General features: G+C 39.6%; 1 protein-coding gene across 1 annotated transcript in view; it reads right to left on the bottom strand.

The window, feature by feature from the left end:
• Nucleotides 1–21,188, bottom strand: part of NELL1 (neural EGFL like 1) — a 1,238,690-nt gene that overhangs the window by 935,662 nt on the left and 281,840 nt on the right. The window contains exons 8-10 of the mRNA XM_007955935.2: nt 14,443–14,577; nt 12,981–13,083; nt 2,874–2,947 (exon numbers count right to left, since the gene is read on the bottom strand). Coding sequence (XP_007954126.1) covers nt 2,874–2,947; nt 12,981–13,083; nt 14,443–14,577 — 312 coding nt within the window. The remainder of the gene's footprint in view (nt 1–2,873; nt 2,948–12,980; nt 13,084–14,442; nt 14,578–21,188) is intronic.

The raw sequence follows: 21,188 nt of genomic DNA, 5'->3' as shown, positions 1-21,188 counted from the left end.
TATATATATATATATATATAAATAATACTACAGAAGACTTTTTAAAGTGCTCATGAAAAAGTTCTTTTTATAAAAAGGACTTGCTTTGACTGCTGATACAATCAACCAATGACATATTTAACAAGTAAGATCACAATTACAAACGTCTAAATAGAGATAAACATGTTTGTATAAATTTGAAAATAATATAAACTGTGACTACAGTGGCATAAATGCCACCAAGTCCCTTTAGTCCAGTCACATAATTAGGCACAAAACCTTTTTTAACTTGATTTTCAAAACCATTTCTACTAAGAAGCAGCTGACGATTAGTATTTTTAAGTCCTCCTTGATTATGATTTGTTATTTTATGACACCTGGAGCTCTGTGTTGGTGGGAAAATACCATTCCTCCATTCTTTTGCACTTAAGAGTAACTATTCCCATGTCACTGGTCAAATATAAACACCTCAAGTTCTTTCCGAATCACTGGGCTTCCACCTGCATATCCAATAACACAAAACTCACATTTTCAAGTCCAAGAATTGCTGCTGGTCTAAAGGAATGTCACAAGGCAGTCATAATTAGATAAAATTAAGCAAGACTGCCAGAAGAGTTTCTTCATTTCATTTTTAAATAAACAATATGTTAACTTCCAGAAATACTTGATGAAAATATTTAAAACAAGTATTTGTTTCTTGTCTAATAGATGCTGCTAAAAATTCAAAATGATCCCAGGGAAATTAAAATGAATAGGATCCCCAGACAGCCATTTGTCAACTAGGGATCCTTATCTGAACCACCAAACTCAGAAAATTATTTCAGTAATTATTCTCTAGTCTCCCAAGGAAAGTATCTACATAGCACCATTCTGAATGTCTCGGGAAGACTTTAATTCATTGCATGTAAGAGATGCAAGATGGCAGTAGGGCTTAAATCTTCAGAAAGGCCACCCAAGAGAAACCTGAGGCTCTCTCATCCTACACCCACCATTCTCTGCCCTTCCTGACAACCACAGTTACATGCATCCCAAAGATCTATGGCCTTCTAAAATACAACCCTTTACCCAAGGAATCAATGTCCACATCCTGACCAATGTGGTATTCACAGAGAGACTGAAAGGTAATCATTCAATTCTTCTAAATCTACTCTTCCAGAATTGAGAAATGAGAATTATTTCCAACTAAGTTTAACAGAATCAAGACTGGTAATAGAGAAGCTAAGGGAGGATATAGTGGAACTAGACTACACAGATCCAGATCCCAGCTTGCTCATTTACTAGCTATGTATCCTTTCCTCATCAGTAAAATTGAGGTAATAGTAGCTACCTCATAGGGCTATTATAAGAATTGAATAAAAATTGCAATGTTTTAAAAAGTGCCAAAAATAAGAAATGCTCAAGAAATGTTGCATATTTGTCAGTGACAATTCTCTTTGAACATAAAACAACTATTTTATAAATAACTACTGAAATCCTGAACAAATGAAGTAATCAATGGCTCTTTTAACAAGGATGAAATTATTCTCTCTCTCTCTCTCTCTCTCACACTCATTCACACACACACACACAAATACCACCCATGCAAACAGACTAACTCATGAGCCCCAACTTCTTTAAATTGTATAAATAAAACAAAACATAAACCATAAAAGATAAACCAAGATATATAAGGTGAACAATAACACCCAGGAAGTACGTACTCCCTAGAGCAACCAACTATACAAGATCAAAAGAGCAGCATTTGCCCAGGGTTGGGCAATCTACTTCTGCAGTGATACCACCTCGGAAACCCAAGGAGGGGTCGCTATGAGTCAGGTCTGACTCGACGGCATATAACAACAACAACAAAGCTCAGAAGGCAGGAAGGAGTAGGAAAGAAGGAAGAAACAATAAACACAGGGAGGAAGCGGGAAAAGTGCCATTACATTGTGGGGATTGCAATCAATGTTATGAATCAAAATGTGCACGAACTACTGAGTGGACAATTTGTTCTATAGAGTTGCAGCCAAATCACAATAAAAAGAAATAGTCATAAGTACTAGTCACAAAGTTGACATATTTAAATCTATGTTCAGGTTTTCTAAAAGTCTCATTAGGTGTCTACCTTGAAACTCCAATGATAACAGAGAATCAAGTCATAATATGCTTGCCAGGGTTTGGATATTACCTCTTCAGAAAGGCTTTTCTAGACCACCCACTGCCACCCTAAAGCTCTCTATCCTTTCACCCTGCTTTGTATTTTTACAGCATTTGGCATTGTATTGTATATTTATTTGTTTCTTTTCATACTGTCTGTCTCTTCCACTAGAAGAGACACTAGAACTTTATGCAAGTTCCATAAAGATAAGGACTTCGGTTTTTGTCCACTGTTATATATCCAGAACTAGTATAATGCTGGTATACAGAAGCTCAATGCCTGCTTGTTTAAATTAAATTACTGAAGATCTATGATTCTATGCATCCTATTTCATGTAATACCTAGGAGGAGATGGGCAGGAGCCAGAAGACATTTTCCAGCATTACATCAGCAATTTCAGAGTAAAGCTGGCACTATTCACAGCTGACATCACAAACTGATTCCCCCAGTACTGACGCAAGACCCTTTCCCAGGACCACCTATCAACCTCCTTGACTCGTATTAACTGTCAGCCCCCTTCACCCTCTCACACTCTTCCTTGCATAGCTTTTTTCAGTGCTACCTAATCCACAAGTGACTACATGACTACACAATAACAGTGGGCTGGGTCCTCCCTATCCTGAACTCCAGCTCACCACCAACGGTCCTGCCCCCAGGGACTTCAACAAGGCCAATATGCCCCACTCGAGAAACTATTTAATGCCCAAAAATTTGTTAATTACCCAGAAGTGACAGGGATCATAAAATTAAAACTTACTCTGCATTCTCGACAGTTCTTGGTTAAAATCCTCTGGCCTTCTCCAAGGACTTTTCCTCCATAGATACATTTTGCTGTAATGAAACAGAAAACTGGGTCAGGCAGTCATGCTATGCAACAAAATGACCTCAGAGGTACCATCTAACTCCAATAGATTCCACAGAAGCATAGATTCTCGGATTCTAAGCAACATAAATCTTTCTGTATAGAGGATAGCCCTTGAATCTCCCATTCAGGTTATCATCTTGATTATGTTTGCCATTGGTCCTTCACCTCAAGGGCATACAATTACTTCAATGTTGCAATCGCTAAAGAAACTAGAGAATGAACTGATGTAGTAAGGAAGGAGAGTTAACAAGGAGGAACAGCAGTAGCTTTGATTCAGGTGCTCCAGGCATAAAAGGAATGACTGGGTGGAATGAGAGACATATGTTCTACTCATCAGAACCACAACCACAGTGGAAAAGAATGCCATTATTTTTCTTTAAAAACATGGAAGGTAGGTAACTTTAGCCTATCTCTTCTTAAGAAGCTCAAAGACAACTGAGAAATACAAGTCAAGCCAGTGAAGCGCTAGATCAATGCACTAGAGAGACTGCTGCTGGAAAGGCCAACATAAGAATCTAACAGAGAGGGTAGGAGGTGGAGGGAGGCCTCATACAGAAGTTAAAAAGAAGCATAAATGTAGCTCCCTCCATTCAATTGAGATTCCACTGAGACTTAATCCTTGACTCAATTTGCTGACCCACTTTTAAGTAAGTGCAGGCTATGTCAATTTGATATGAACCTAATGAGACTCCACCAAATTCTCCAGCCACATGAGCATGAAAAGGAACCAAAAGCCTTATCACTCCCTGTCATGCCCCAAATGAAGACCCTTCTAACCCTGACTCTCAGGAGAGGCAGAAGTGAAGATAAACAGCCTAAAAGATCTCTGCCACTAAATTCACTCTTTGTCTTATAAAAATGATCTCTCTCAGAATGTCTATTTCTGTATCTTTAAAAACTGGCAGATTAAATTTGGCATTTCCAAGCTTTAGAGTCATGGAATGTTCAAATGCATAGAGATCATAGCAATCAGCTGGTCCAAATCCAAGTTTTTACCAAAGGAAGAGGAAAGCACATAGACATTTGTTTGTGTAACCTCACACTACTGTAACGGAGCCCAGATCCTCCTCATGACCAAAGGATACATTCTCAAAGCCACCAAGAAAGTTGGTAACCAACTACTCTTGGCTGAGCATTGCTCTTGGACTTGCCCTCATCTGAAGAGAGCTGACTTACTCAAGATCAATTCCCCTTCTTAGGGCAGCCCACATCCAATGAATGGTGGATAAAAAGGCCTGGCCCTCTTGCCCCAGGAAAACTCTGAAACATCACCCCAACTTCAGAGCTCCCTATGAGAATGACTGAGGCGTTTGTTGCAAATGCAATGCAGTTCAACTTCTTCCTCTGCCCAGTCCTGCTTTCTTCATCATCAACCCCCATAGGAATTAATCTTAAGATGACTCACTAATGAAGTGCATGTAAATCTCCATTTCGGTGTCAATTTCCTCTCAGAGGAGTCCCTGGCAAAGGCAGATGGTCAATGCACTAGCTAGGCTGCTAACCAAAAAGTGGTAGTTTGATTCTACTCAGAGGTACCTCAGGAGAAAGACCTGGCAATCTACTTCTGAAAACCCTATGGAGCTCAATTCTACTCTGACGTATATGTGGTGCAGTGAGTCAGAATCAACAGCAACTGAAAAACTGGTTCCTCTCAGAACCTGATCTACAACAACCCCATACCCTACACATCACCCAAACCTGTTTCTCTTTAGTATTCTCCCAGTAAATGGCACCAGCACCACACAGGCACAAGCTAAGTAACTCTTGGGTCCTTTTATCTCCTCCTTCTTAATCAAACTCATGTGCAATCGGTGTCCAAATCAAATGCTCCTTCATTAAGTCTCTCAAGTCATCCCACTTTCTCCATTCACATCCTTCACCCCCAGACACTATCTCAGGTCAGACCATCATCATTCTTTATTGCTTGCAGAGCCTGCTATGTTCTAGCCTTCCATAATCTAGTCTCAAATGTCTGTTGTTCTCTGTACAGAAGTTAGAATGTATTTTTTAAGTGCTTAAAATCATATGGGTCCCTACTTCCCACAAAATAAAGTTCTAACTCCTTAATTTGGCACAGAAAAACCATTCATCTGTCTCCTCCTCATCTCTCAAGCTTTAGTATCTCACTACTCCCTGAGCTCTCCTCCCCACCCAAAAACATTCCCCACCTCTACACATGCTCTAGCTATACCTTCTCTCTCACTTCTAGCTTAGAAACTCTGTTCTCTTCAAAGGAACACTCAGCCCCATCCACTTGCCACTGGCAACCTCCCAACCTACATATCCATCACCTTCAGCTTTGACATGGCTTTCTCCAGGAAGTTGTTCTTGATCTCTAATGCTGGCTAACTGCCTTCACTTTGTGCTTCCATTGTACTCTGTATCTAGTCCTAAACAGATCACATATCACACTGATTGCCCTTTTCATTATATATCGCCCTTGCTAATATCCTCCATGAAGGTAGGAAGATGTCTATTCATAATTTTATCTCCAGCCCCAAGTCTAGTGTCTCACCGGGTTTACTGTCAATAAGTAAAATAAGTAGCTTTTGAATTAATGAACCTCTGAAATCAAAACAAACTCACTGCCATTGAGTTAATTCTGACTCATACCAACCCCTACTGGGTTTTCAAGGGTATAATCTTTACGGAAGTAGACAGCCTCATCTTTCTTCCTTAGAGCAGCTGGTGGGTTCAAGCCACCTACTCAGTTTAGTGTTTGTTCTGCTATTCAACACAATTTCAGCCATTAAAATGAAATATCAAGGGTTTCAGAAAAACAACAAAAAATTAATAGAAAATCAATATAATTTTCCAGATGGGCTTCCCTCCTTTGATTATAAAAAAAAAAAAAAAGAGGTTGGTAATCATTTATTCCCCGATTTTCCAGATGAATCAGTTGACTGTGATTCACTGGTCCTAATGATGATATGGATTTCCCAATTCACTTGTATGCGGAGACTACACCTCCAAGGGCCTGGAATTTCAACAAACTCCCACACTCCCAAAAGTAGTTGCTGCCAAGTTGAAAAGGTGGCTTTCTGCAGAGTAACAGTTCTGCTAATTGCACTGCTGTCAAAGCTACCATCTGCTCTTTGGACCAGGCTGGGAGGCAAAGAAATAGACACTGTTCTTTTTCTTTTGCCCCTTGCCACCCACACACTGGTCTCAGAAATACTACCCTATCTATCTATCAGACATTCACCTGACTCCTCTCTTCCAGAGACTCATCCCAGAACTCCTATCTGGAAACAATGCTCTTACTGTTTGTACTTACCCCACACTCAGACATATCCTCCAACCCACCAGTCTAGATAAAAATTAAATGTCCACTGAAATTTATATCCTCACACAGAGAGTGCTTTGTGGTCTGTTGGATGATATCGACATGTTACCACATGCCACAGCCATTTGCAGCTTTGGCACTGGAGCAGAATATATAAACAATAACAATGTCACGTACTTTTGAAATTGCCTTAGGGCAGCTTTCAGGTTCTCCACAGGAGGTCACAGGAATCTCCCCTGTTTTCTCATACTCACACCCACTTCTCTGATAGTTCCCCCACCTCCCTGGCACTGCCCTCCATAGGCCCGACATCAGTCCTCATTATCCAACCTCTTGATCTACCACCAGAAAGCTTATTTTTGATGTCTGAAGAAATTCAAGCATAAGGTGCGTCAGGCTCCGGTGCCTTTGGCTGGAGCATTTGGGACTCCATTCCAGCAGCTTTCAGTGTGAGCAGAAATGTAAATAGATACCTGAAACCTTCTGTATCACACTGGGGACATGCAAACCAGAATATTTCACAGTGTCTGACCATGAAATTGAAACCTGGCACCAACACACACTCCTCCTTGATGTCAGAAACAAATGTACTAGGGAATTAGAGAGAAGATGTGTATTTTTGCACACACAGACATCTGGCCCTTTATATTTGAACTTGATTTCTATAATGCAATGATTGGATACATTTACCATTTGGATACACATTGACTAAACAATTCAAAGGTACAGCTTGATGCCTCTGTCAGATGCAGGCATAAGGCTGCTCTGTCTTTATTTGGGTATTTGAACCCTGAACACACTCCAGCTATCCCTTGACACTCAGAAGCTTAGAATATCAAAATCAACACTCCTTATTACACTTTAAAGGAGAGTGGCAGATCAGAGGGAATGAACACCCAAGGATCTTTCCTCCTACAGTGAACTAGTTCACAGCTCTGGCTTCAGACACCTCCTATCTGAGCAAGACTACATCAAACTGGATATCCCTTGGGCACCTCCAACTCAAACATGCCAAGAGAATGAATCACTCCCCAAACTACTTCCTCCACCTGCTTATTTCTGTTAATCACACCATAAGTCTCCTAAAGACTCCTGTGGAAAACCTGGCAAATTCTCCCTTGCAGACACTCTGCCCCCAATCACCTGTCTCATGCAACGAATGTTTATGGTGTACCTACCATGCTCCAGACCCTCTGACTTACTCACATCCACCTCTTCCTCTGCATCTCCCCACATGCATCTCCCCTGTAGGTCTTATCACTTGTAACACAACCGAACCCCTCTGCCCCTCTGCCTCCAACCCCCAGCCATAGTGGCCTTTCTAAATGTCTTTCTTTGATCATGCCATGACTGTTTGAAACATTGCTTTTGAGCAACAAAACATAGGTTGTATTTACCTCCATGCTTTTGCATGTGCAATTCTCTTGAGTGGGTGTGTTTTTAACCTGCCTTGCCCAGCTGGTGAATTCTTATTCCTTTGTCAATGCTCTGCTCAGCTGTTACCTACCCTATGAAGTTTTTCTTACACATACACACTGAACAGTGCTACTTCTGTATCTTACATAATGTTCATGTTACACAATACACTCTACTGTAACCAAGATGGTACATGTGTCTCCCTGGAGAGTAAGGAAAGAGCACAGAGGTTAAGAGCATCAGCCCTAGAGCCAGACTACCTGAGTTTTAATTTTGAATCTGCCATGGCTGTGCAACCTTGGGCAAGTTACTTCACCTTTCTGTGCCCCCATTCCTCACCTGCCAAATGGAGATAACAGTAGAGCCTACTTCTTTGGGTTGTTGGAGAAGAATAAAATTAATTAATGCTCACAAAAGCAGCTAATACAGCACCTAACATAGCACGAATGGTTGATACATGTCAGCTGTTAGGTCCAAAGTTGAGAACAGTGCGTGGCACAGAGACTTCTTGGTAACATTTACTGAATAGATTCAAAGAAGAACAATCTCCATCACCATCCCAATCCACCTCTGCAGCTTTATTTCTACTTTATACCTCCATAAACTCTGGGTTATCATCAAACAGACGTCTTCCTTTCTCTCTACCCTTCTATTCTTTGCAAATACCATTTTTCATACTGAAAGATTCCCATTCTGAGCTCCTCCTCCCTCATATCTCTGGTAGTACTCAAATCTGCCTATCAAAAGAATTCAGATTCCAGGACACCAATGCCTGGAGACTGTGATGTGGTAGCTCGGGTGAGGCCCCAGGAATCTCTAGTTTAAAAAGCTCATCCATTGATCCTACCATACATCTGTGCATGATTGCAGCAGACATCCAATACATTTGCTGAATTAAACCCTTCCTGGACACTTCCTAGACTATCATACCCACAACTGAGGAATCTATAAGACTCTTCTGCATGCTCCCTAATTCCCTCCAAACAGACAAAGGAACATCCTAAAAGCAGGGCTTGAGCCCTCCACTCTAGGAAAATTCCCTTGCTCTTGGAGACAGCTTGAGTACTTGACCATTTTGATCAGAGCAAGAGGCCACAGTACTTTTCTCACACAACAAACTGAGACATGGGCACTTAAAAGTTCTACCGTATTATCAAATGTACGCCCTTATCAGTAAGTTCTACAGCTCTATGCACGAACACTTAGTCAACAGACAAAATAATTTACTTTTATATATTTGCCCCTTTGTCTCCATCAGATCAATGTCTTTTTGCAGAGCCCTAGAATACTACCTTAACCAAACCCAAGAGCATATGAAATTTTATCTGAAAGCAACAACCAAAGTAAACATTCTGCATCCTTTTTCTGATGTAAAGATACCTGAAAACTTCTAGAAATTCCACCAACTGGTGTTAGAATTCTACTCTATCAGTCCTCATCTTTAGCTTGGCTTCACTTCCCCCAGGAAGCCTTCCAGGCCTGCCACCAATATCCTCCTCCCACCCCCCCACCAGCCACTCCCGAGCATTCACAGTACCCCTAGCCACATACCTAATGTTGTACATCTCTGGACACTGTAAACTAACTCTCTAGCTCTAAAGTGAGCTCATCTAAGGCAGGGAGGACTCTCTCATCACTATTCCAGGAACCTTCGCTCAGTATCTGCCAAATGCATATTTCTATTAAAAACTAGTAAGAAATGAGAACCCTCTAGACCAGAGGTTCTCAATCTTTTAATTACCAATGGTGTTTCATATCATCATTATTTTAGGCTTTTTGTGCAGTGTTCTTAATAACTTATCCATATTCACGTTTTATTAAACCATAAACACATCACACTACCAATTGAAGCTGCTGAGAAAATAGTGTCACCTAGCTAAATTGGTATTAATTCCAAACAAAGGCAAAAAACACGCTGATGTTTCATTAGCTACATCTTAGAATATTTATTTGCTAACTTTCTAAAATATTTTTTTTAATTCGCAAATAAATTAGAAGAAAAATAAGTACCCTCACACACTTCTACCAACAGGTCAATTTGACATTATGTATCAAGGGCTTAAAAACGTCTGTCAGGCATATGAGCTGAACATTTACATTAGGTAAATACAGTCCTTGGATAGATCAATCATGGGAGAATAGAAGGGCTGTGTTTGCACAGGGAGACAGCTTGTGGGGCAGAAGTCAATAGGAGGGAAGGACACAGGGAAGAGGTAAATTATGGGGAGGAAGTTTGAAGGGAGCTGTTGCATTGTGGGAAATTGAAGTCAATGTCATGAGACAAAGTGTGTGTGAGCTGCTGTATGGAAAAATGAATTTGCTCTGTAAACTTTCACCCAAATCACAATAAATATTAAAAAAAAAAAAAAATCAGTCCTTTGGCCCAACAATTCTTCTTTGGAGAATTCTATTTTAAAGAAACAAAAAATACTACTTCTTTTCTATACAAAACACGTCATTGAAGAATAATTTATAATAGTGACAAGATGGGAACAACCTAAATACCCAACAATTAGCAAATGGTTAAATAAATTATGCACCAGCCAATCAATGGAACACTATGAAGTGCACTAAAATGAGGCTTATCTAGAGTTTTAAATATCATAGTAACACACTTAAATGGTAACAATAAGTTAAGGAAGTAAGATATAAAATTGTCTGCACAGTATGATCTCAATTACGCACAAAATATAAATGGAAAAAAAAAGAAAAAACAAATGAAATCTATAATAGCTAAGAGTCATTATTTCCAAAATGGTGATATCATGTGTGATTTTACCACTGTTACCTTTACTCCTCACTGTGTTTTTCAACTTCTTTGCAATAAGCAAATTGCTTTTATAATTAAGGGTGGAGGCCAAAAGGTTAAAACACAAACACAAAACAACTAGAGAACCCACCTACTCCATCCAAACAACAGGTTCCTACAAGCTGAATATGATAAATAAAAAATTTTCTCATATTTTAAACACATTTATCATCATTTTGCAACTTCTTCCTCTGCCAACTATCATGGAGAATATCAAGACTAGAAAAAAATAATTATCTATAACTATCGTTTCATTTTGGGATAAAACTGTAATCTCAACATCAAGGTACTTGAACCATTTTTCCAAAAGCCCTTGGAACAGAAACAAAAAGCTCCCCCTACAAATCAACCCCAAGCACACCCTCCAGAGCAATGGGTGTAACTGCAACAACTGTGAACAGGTGGAATATTCCAAAGTTGCTTTTGAAAGAGTTCAACAAAGATTTAGGCCGGTCTGAGCTGATCAGCTTTCCCCACTTCCACTGTCCTCTCTGGTAGCAGAGTGCCTAAGGCAGTTAGTTGACTGCTCACCAGAAGGCTGGCGGTTCAAACCCACAAGCCACTCCTCGGAAGGAAGGTTGGGCAATCCTACTTCCGTAGTGATACTGCCTTGGAAACCCAAGGAGGGGTCGCTATGAGTCGGGGCCGACTCAACGGCAAAACAACAGCTGTCCTCTTGGGGTGTGATGCTGCTCTCCGCAGAAGCTAGGTCACTGCATTTTGAAGGTCTCATGACATTGGAAGGAGCTCTGGTGACACTGTGGTTAAAGCATTGGGCTGCTAACCAAAAGGCCAGCAATTCGAACCCACCAGCCACTCCATGGGAGAAAGATGAAGCAGTCTGTCTCCATAGAAATTTATAGCCCTGGAAACCCTATGGGGCAGTTCTACTCTGTCCTATGGAGTTGCTATGAGTCAGAATTATCTCAATGGCAGTGGTTTTGGTTGGATTTTTTTTTTTTTACATGACATTGGTATACTATTTTCAATAAAAAGAAGACCTTAAAAATTTTCCAAAGGATATCACATGTCTAATCTAAACTCTCATTTTCTATAGATCATATTGTTTGATAAAAAGACTACTGGCCTTATGGTCAGACAGAACTAGTTTTATAACTTACCTCTGCCACTCACCAGCCTTGTGACCTTGGTAAGTTAACTTCCCTAAGCTTAAGTTTTTGATAAAACAGGCATATAATAATACCCAGCTAAAGGTTATTGTAGGAGCTCTGGTAGCATAGTGGCTAAGGCACTTGACTACTAACCAGAAGGCTGGCGGTTCAAACCCACCAGCCACTCCTCGGAAAGAAGGTTGGGCAATCTACTTCCATAGTGATACTGACTTGGAAACCCAAGGAGGGGTCACTATGGGTCAGGTCCAACTCGATGGCAAATAACAACAACACAACAACAAGGTTATTGTAAGGATTCAATAACTAATAGATTTAAAGCATTCAGCAAAATTGGCACATACCAAGCATTACTCTAACTGCCTGTCTTAATTTTATTTCACCATTTCATTTGAAATAGTATCCTTTGTGTAAAAAAAAAGGAATTTCTAAAATCATTAAGTAATGGAGCAGCCAATGATTTAATGTGAATTAAATTTAGTATTTTAATGGATATGCATCTCAGAACTCTTAACAAAGGCCCTTTAATAAAAGAGAATCTGGTCATGATATCAAATAGCTGAAACACAGAATCTGGTCCTTGAGTTGATCATTCAGAATGAAGGGAAACAAAGCACATGTGCTATCCCTGAGTGTTGTAAATAGTTAATGAGCTTGGCTGTTAACTAAAAGGACAGAGGTTCAAATTCCTCCAGAGGCACCTCAAAAGATCTTGTAATCCACAGCCATTAGAAACATTATCAAGTTCCACTCTGACACATGTGGCGTTGCCATAAGTAAGTGTTGACTTGACTGCAACAGTTTTTGTGGGGTTTTTTTGTTTGTTTGTTTATTTTCCCCTCTATACCTTAATCTAACCAAAAAACCAAACCAAACTCAGTGCCATCGAGTCAACTTCAACTCATAGTGACCCCCTTTGGGCTTCTGAGGTGGTAAATCTTTACGGAAGTAGTCTTTCTTCTGTGGCGTGGCTGGCAGGTTTGAACTGCCAAGCTTCTTTGTTTGTTTTTAAAAGCACAAATAGCTTTGGAGTCATGACTACACACATTAACACTATTATTTACCAGTAGTTTGATCCTGGCCAGATGACTTAATTCCTGTGAATATCATTCTCTTCCACACAGAATGAAAAGAACAGTACTTCAGGTTGATGTGAGAATTTAAAGAAAATAACCCAAGTAAGTCTGCCACTTCAGAGGTGACTAACACATGGCGACTCTTATCATATATTAAATATTATGTCAACCACTGGTGCTTCATTTCCTCAATATTAATTCGTTGGGGAAAGAAAAAAATACAAAGGGAAAAAACCAACCTCGAAGCACAGAGGGACACTCTGACCCCTGGTCAGTACTTACGTCGGCAGACCTTACAGCACTGGCCAGCAATGTGCACAGGGAGAGAGTCTGGCGAGCAATTGAGAGGAGGACAGGACATCCTTCGGCACTCCACAGTGCCACTCTGAGAAAGGAAGGACAGGAAAAGGAAGCTCTGAAGTGCCCTTTGAAAGCTCCCTCTGTGGAGAAAGATCACATCTCATCCCAGAAACCTCATCAGGAAAACAGAAACTGTGTGAGGAATTTCCAGTCTACTCCAGGACCACAAATAGAGTATTTTCTCCAGCCCGAGTGAACCTGTGCCACCTCAATTACTTTTCTGATATACATCGCTGGCTTCATCCCACCTGCCCATGCAGCTAAGTAGATTAGGCAGAAAACAAAAAGCCCATTTTTACAAGAACATAAATAACACTTTCACAGACTCTGTCAATCTTTGTGAGGCTCTAACAATCTATTCTGTATTTTCCTGAAAAAACAATGGCACTCTTCAGATATTTATCAAATAATTTCAACTGGACAGGGCTTGCATACTAATTGGGGTGGCAGGTCTTGGCATTCTCTCAGACAGGAAGGAGTACAGAAATGATGGCTACTCTGAAAAGTGTCTTGAAATTCTCTGTACCCTAAAAAATACAGTGAAAACACCCTTTTTAAAATTAATCAAAGGGAAAAATGTTGTAAAAGAAGCTACATATAGGTTGTTTCAAAAAGCAAAGGCATACCAATGGTTGCTCATCAATTAATGTAATTAATGTCACTAAATTGTACAGGTAGAAAACATTTTTTAAAAAAAATCAGAGTCCTTCCCTCCCTCTATACCTTAATTTAACAAAAAAAAAAAAAAAAACCTCACTGCCATCGAGTCAACTCCAACTCATAGCAACCCCCTTTGGGCTTCCGAGGCAGTAAATCTTTATGGAAGTAGTCTTTCTTCTGTGGAGTGGCTGGTGATTTGAAATGCCAACCTTCTGGTTAGCAGTCAAATGCCTTAGGCACTATTCTAAATAATAAGATAATAAGTTTCTTAATCGGAATACTACAACAAGAGTGTCCCCTCAAAGGAAAGCAGACTTTCATTTCCAAGCATTTACATAAGAAATGATATTATTTCTTAGAAGGAGCCCTGATGGCACAATGGTTAAGCATTTGGCTGCAAACCAAAAGATGGAGACTCAAATCCACAGCCACACCAGAGGAAAAAGACAACAGTCTGTTTCTATAAAGACTAGAGTCACAGGAACCCTATGGGGCAATTCGACTCTGTCATATATGGTTGGCATGAGTTGGAATCGACTCAGTGGCAATGAGTTTGGTTTTGGCTAACTTCTTAAATAAGGAATGTTCAGATTGCTACTAGCTTAGTAAAAAGGAAATACTTCCAGAGTTAACATTATACAGTCAGGAACCAGAATTACACTCAAATTAGTTGACCTGCCTTCTTAAAATGATTTTCATTTCATTTATTCACAAAGAGGCTTACTTTGCACGTGCAGTTTCTGCAGTGGTCGCCATCAACCCAGGAGTCTTGGTCTCGATAGAGCAGTCCATTCATTTGGCAGGTCTTCTCACAATGACAGTTTTCTAATTGACTCAGTCTTGTCTCTGCATAATTTAGCTGCAAACAAGAATTACTGAGTGTAATTTCTATAATTCAATTGCAGTGTCTAAACAAAGCTAACAGCAATGAGAGAAGAGAAAAAAAAAAAAAAAAAAACAGAAGCAACTCACAACTCACTGATTCTTAGCAGGATCTTTTTTCAGAAAAGCATGAAGTGGAATCCTGCTAAATGGAAGACATATTGGCTCCCATGGTCTAATGAACACCAAATGAGACAGTAAACTACATGGCAGGAATCTCATGGGTGTTCATAAACATGCGTACTTTCAGCTCAATCCCACACAGAAACACACATAAGGAATGTGTTCTCAAGGACTCATTACAATGCTTACAGGAGATCTAATCAGGAATGGGAAGAAGTTGCGTTTATCTCCCACCATCATCTCCCTGTTCTTCACACACCAGAGTGTCATAGTTTACAAGGTAGCAAGTAATTGCTTCCTCTCATAAATAATTCTAGGGAGCTGAAGCTAGAGAAAGGAAAAGTCACGAGAGGATACGGTTTCTCCCTGGTCAGGATTCTCCACACAAAATGCCTAAGGAATCCTCTTTTGTATTCAGATGAAGATCAGGAGAGGTGACCAAACTTTGTGTCAGGTTAAAATTTTGTCAAAGAACATTTTTCATTTCTCTAAGCCACTCAACTGCTACCGTTAATCACATAATATTAGAAGGGCTTGTAAAGCTTAAATCTTCTCACAAGTAGCTCCAAATGATGATCCAGCCACTGTTTGCTCACTTCCAGTGATGAGTTACTCATTATCTTCCAAGGAAGGACATGTTCCTTGTTAGCTCTGAGTATCTTTATGCTTTGGGCTATGAAATTGCTTTCATTTTTTTTCTACTAGATCTAGTTTTTCTCTGTAATCAGTCCATCCTGAACAAGTCTGATCTCTCTTCAAATCTTGGAGGTTATGATGCCCTCACTCCACTATCCCTGCATTGGTCTCTCCTTGACCAGGTTCAGGAAATCAGGTTCCTTTAATGTTCCTCATGATATGGTCCCAATCGTCCCTCCTGCTCTCTTTCCATGCAACTTACATTTATAACATTTATAGAAAACTTCAAAATCTCAACATGAAAAAGACAAATCAATCCAATTTAAAAAATGGGCAGAGGACATGAACAGACACTTCGCCAAAGAAGACATTCAGGCAGCCAACAAGCACATGAAGAAATGCTCACAATCATTAGCTATTAGAGAGATGCAAATGAAAATAACAATGAGATACCATCTCACCCCAGTGCTAACAGAGTTAATTAATAAACTCATTAATAAAGTTCTAAAAGACAGAAAACAAATACTTACAAGGATGTGGAGAGACTAGAATGCTCATACGCTGCTCTGGGACTATAAAATTGTGCAATCACTGTGGAAAATGGTATGATGCTTCCTTAAGAAGTTGACAATAGAAATACCATATGATCCAGCAATCCCACTACTAGGTATACAGCCGACAGAAATAAGAGCCATGACACGAATAGATTTATGCACACTCATGTTCAACACAGCACTATTCACAATGGCAGAAAGATGAAACCACCTAAATGTCCAGCAATGGGTTAACAGATAAACAAACTATGGTATATACACACAATGGTATACTATGTTATTCCATTCTTAAAGGACAATGATGAATCTGTGAAAGATCTCATAATATGGATGAACCTAGAGGACCACTATGCTGACTGAAATTAGCCAATCACAAAAGGACAAATATTGTATGAGATCGCTGTTATAAAAAGTCAAGAAAAGGCTTTACACAAAAATAAATACTCTTTGATGGTTACTAAGGGTAGGAGAGAAAAGGAAGATAACCCACTAACTAGAGGATAGATATATATTAATTTGGATGAAAGGGAAGGCAATATAAAAAATGGGGAAAACCAAAACCAAACCCACTGCCACCAAGTCAATTCCAACTCATAGCAATCCCCATTGGGTTTGCAAGGTGGTACATCTTTACAGAAGTAAATTGTCCCATCTTCCTTCCACAGAGCAGTTAGTGGGTTGGAACCACCAACCTTCTGGTTAGCAGTCAAATGTCTTAGGCAGTGTGTCACAAAGGCTCCACAATAAGGGGAGGGTCAACAAAAAATGATCAAGGCAAAGGAGACACTGAGAAGAGTACAAGAGTTAAAAGCAACAGAGATAAATACAAAGACATCCTGCCATAACAGTAATAACTATAATCAGTGAGTGGGTACACAGATAAACACATAAGCTAAACCTAGGTGTGGGAAGGGAATAGGACTCTACTCATGAAAATATATAGGTTTGATAGAGGAGATTTCTACATATGTATTTATATATGCTACAAATATAGCCATGAATACAGTAGAACATATGAGGGGCAAAGTTATGAAAACTTCTTAGCCATAATCAAATACCTTGAAGAAATGAGTCACTGGGTATGGGGGTTCAAGCAGGACATGGCAGGGATCTGCCATGTGTCATGGTCAATTGGCACAACATAGCTCACAAAAAAAATGTCCTAAATCCTACCTTGGTGAGTAGCAACTGGGGTCTAAAGCTTGTAAGTGGGCATCTAAGGTGCAACTACTGGTCTCTCCCCATTCAGACCAAAAAAAAAAGGGAAGAAAATCAAAGACACACAGAAACAATTAATCCAAAGGACTAATGGGTCATGTCAACCTCAGCCCCCAAGGCCAGAAGAACTCCATGGTATCCAACTATCCCTATCAGACTGCTCTGAAAGGGATCACATTAGAAGGTCCTGGATAGAGTAGGAGAAAAATGTGGAACAAAATTCAAAATCATAAAAGACCATACATACTGGTTGGACAGAGATTGGAGGAACTCCTGAGAATATGGCTGTTAGTCACCCTTCAGACATGGAACTGAACTCACTCTCATGGCTCAAATTTTAGCCAAACAATAGGCAGGTTTAAAAGGTGAACAATAACACTAGAGGGGCACACACTCCTTAGAACAATCAACCATTTAAGAACAAAATGACAACATCTGCTAAAGGACAAAGTTCAGAAAGTAGGAAGGGTTAGGAAAGAAGGAAGAACGGAAACACAGAACACAGGGAGTAGTGGGATGAATGATGTTAAACTGAGAGGATTGTAATCAATGACATGAAACAAAATATGTGGGAAATATTGAATAGAAAACGGGTTTGCTCTGTAAACTTTCACCCAAAGCACAATAAAAGTTTTGAAAAATAATAATAATACTGTGCAAAACCTTAACACAGCACGCCTGGTATGATCTTTCTATTGTTACATTCATAATAAAGATTGGCTCAACCCAGTGCTCATACTACCCTTTTCTTTTCCTTACATGGAGACTGCTTTACTGAAAAGCAAATACCTCTTTGTAAGAATTAATCAGTTTCCCTCAATTATATTTATGCCTCCTTGTCTTGAGTGATTTTTCCATCCAGGAGATCAATTCAATCTTTGATCTAACTAAAACTATTGTAAGCTAATGGTGTAGGTATAAGGATTGAACCTGAGGAGTGATAATACCCATCATCTTTTTACATTAACTGTGATTCCATTCTATACATGCTTCTCTCAATTAGTTGTAACAATGCAATCCTCTGGAAATGGAACCCATACATAATTCCTACATTGGCTTTTGTCATTTATTATATCCTTTTCATCTAAGCTTTTGGAATTTCTCACGAAAACGTGCACTTTGTCTGCCTTTTTTGGATGAAGACAATGAGCAGAGAAAATAGCAAATAGGATCCTGTAGACCAGCTCCACATCCCATAATTCTACCACCCACTGTCACCAAATAGATTCCACTCATAGCAACCCTCTAGTACAGAGAAGAACTACCCCATAGGGTTTCCAAGTCCATAAATCTTTACAGAAAGAATGCAACATCATCCTTCTCCCATGAAGCCACTGGTGCTTTCGAATCGTCAAACTTTTGGTTACCAGCCAAGCATTTAACTACTCCATCCCAACTTGCCTCCAAAAACCTAAGAGTTGACTAAGCCTAAGGGAGCTCTGGTGGGTAAGGCATTTGGCTGCTAACCAGACGGTCAGCAGTCCAAACTCACCAGCTGCTCCATGGTGGGAAGATAAGGCAATCTACTTCCATAAAAGATTTACAGCCTTAGAAACCCAATGGGGGTCGTCACTATGAGTTGGAATCTACTCAATGGCAGCGGGTTTTAATATTTTTGGTTTATGCCCGAAATGCTCTGGTGGCGCAGCGGGTAAGGCAATTGGCTGCTAACCAGAAGGTTGGCAGTTGAAACCCACCACCTGCTCCACAGAGGAAGATGAGGAGATCTACTTCCATAAAGATTTGCAATCTCAGAAAGCCAGTGGGCATCTTTATGAGTCAGGATCAACTCGATGGCAGTGGGCTTGAGAATTGTAGTTGTTGTTGTTTATTGTTTTGTTTTTATTTTTGTTTTTTGATATGTAAGTATCAGCTTCCTATGACTCCTTCTAATAATAAATGATCTTCTAAAACTTCAGGTTGCATTTGAAACTCTAGACTAATCACAGAATTTCCAGAATCCACGAAATGCATCTATGTTATGGAAAGAAAAATTCTCACAACTGCACCAATAAGCAACATCACAATAAATAGAGAAAAGACTGACGTTGTCAAAGATTTCATTTTACTTGGATCCATAATTAACACCCACGGGAGCAGAAGTCGAGAAGTCAGAAGTCATATTGCACAGGGCTAAGCTTCTGAAGGGTACTTCTTTAAAGTCTTAAACAGGAAAGATGTCACTTTGAAGAGTAAGGTGTGCCTAACCCAAGCTATGGTATTTTCAGTCACTTCATATGAATTTGAAAGTTGGACAATGAATAAAGAAAATACAAGAAGAATTTATGTCTTTGAATTGTGGTGTTGGCAAAGAATACTGAAAGTACCATGGACTGCTAGAAGAATGAATTTATCTATTCTGGAAGAAGTGTAGCCGGAATGCTCCTTAGAAGCAACAAAAATTTCTAGACTTCATCTCACCTACTTTGGTCATGTTGTCAGAAGAGACCAGTCTCTAGAGAATGACATCATGCTTCATAGAGTAGAGGGTCAGCAAAAAAGGGGAAGACTTTCAGTGAGATGAACTGAGGCAGTGGCTACAACGATGGGCCCAAGCATAGCAAGGATTGTGAGGACAGTGCTGGACCGGACCATGTTTTATTCTGTTGTGCACAGGGTCGCCATGAGATAGAGTTGACTCAATAGCATCTAACAACAACAGCATAAGTAACTTTTTCAGAAATTTTTTTAGGAAATATTTGTAAAGTACACTGCCAAGAGCTTACTGAGATCAAAGGACCAAAAGCTCATAAGAATTTTTTTAAAAAAAAGACAACGTATGTTATCTTTACTTCATTCCTACGTTTTTGTGGTGATTGGCTGCCATCAAGTCAGCCTCTGATCCATGGGAACCTTATGCACAAAGGGACAAAATGCTGCCCAGTCCTGTTCCATCCCACGACCAGTTGTAGACTGGACTGTTGTGACCCATAAGAATTTCACTGGCTGGCTTTCAGAAGTAGATCAGCAGACTTTTCTTCCTCGTCTGTCTTAGTCTGGAAGCTCTGTTAAAACATGTTCAACATCATAACAACATACAATCTTCCAATGACAAGTGGTGGCTGTACTTGGTGTGCATTGGCCAAGAATCTGACCCAGGTCTCCCACACAGACAGCAAGAATTCTACCAATGAACAACCACTCCGCCAGTCTTGACTCCCACAACACCCCTAATTTCTATGATTGATGTGTGATTAAGATTGAAAAAGGAAGAGTTGAACTAGATCTGCTTCGCTCCTAGAAGTGCCATAGAATGGGGCATGTTTGTCAGAGGAAATGTGCCTGCCTTACTCTGAAAATCTAGAATAGTTCTAGTATCCATCACACTAAGAAGATAACTTCTTTAAGACAAAATGATTCAAAAGGCAATTCTGTATCTATTCAAATTTCCTGAAAATCCACTTGCCTGTGGGTAATATTGTCAATTTCCAGTAATGTCCAACAAAGTTGAGTTATGCTCACCTATAAAATTTAATGCCAAAGTAAGCCTCAGTTTTAATACAATGGAAGTTATTTTCAGAGCTGATTTTGCTTCCCCCTCTTGAACTGTTTATATGATAAATTTACTTAGCCTTTCTTGACAACTGTGAAAAACCCTAATCTCTGTAATAATAAGAGTACATCAGATAGACACAAAAGCAAAGGGATATTAAAGCAAAAGCTAATTTTTCCAAGGTACTTAATATGTATTCTCACTTTCCTCCCTTCTCCCTGACAAGCCTATAACAACAATGAAGGAGAAAACAACTCTGAATCAAAAAGTGAATCACATTTTCTGTTACTGGTATTAGCATGCTGAATTTATGCAAATTCATTTTCAAAAGTTATTTGTACACTACCTACTATTTTCTCCAAGAATGCCTGCAGATCCAAAACAGGTATCATATAAAATCTACAGCTCTATTCTCTTACCTTTGTTCATGCATTCATCTAAGCAACCACAGACCAAATCATTTATTCTTAACTCCACACATTCAAAGACAGACAGCTCTGAGGCCTTTTTCACAGTAAGAGGTCAATGAATGGATCTGAGTACATTAATCGTATGGTGGTGGTG

The sequence above is a fragment of the Orycteropus afer genome, unplaced genomic scaffold (assembly GCF_000298275.1).
Source record: "Orycteropus afer afer isolate SDZICR_OR568_19922 unplaced genomic scaffold, OryAfe1.0 scaffold00014, whole genome shotgun sequence".
NCBI classification, from domain to species: Eukaryota; Metazoa; Chordata; class Mammalia; order Tubulidentata; family Orycteropodidae; genus Orycteropus; species Orycteropus afer.
This window is presented reverse-complemented; position numbering and strand designations above follow the sequence as displayed.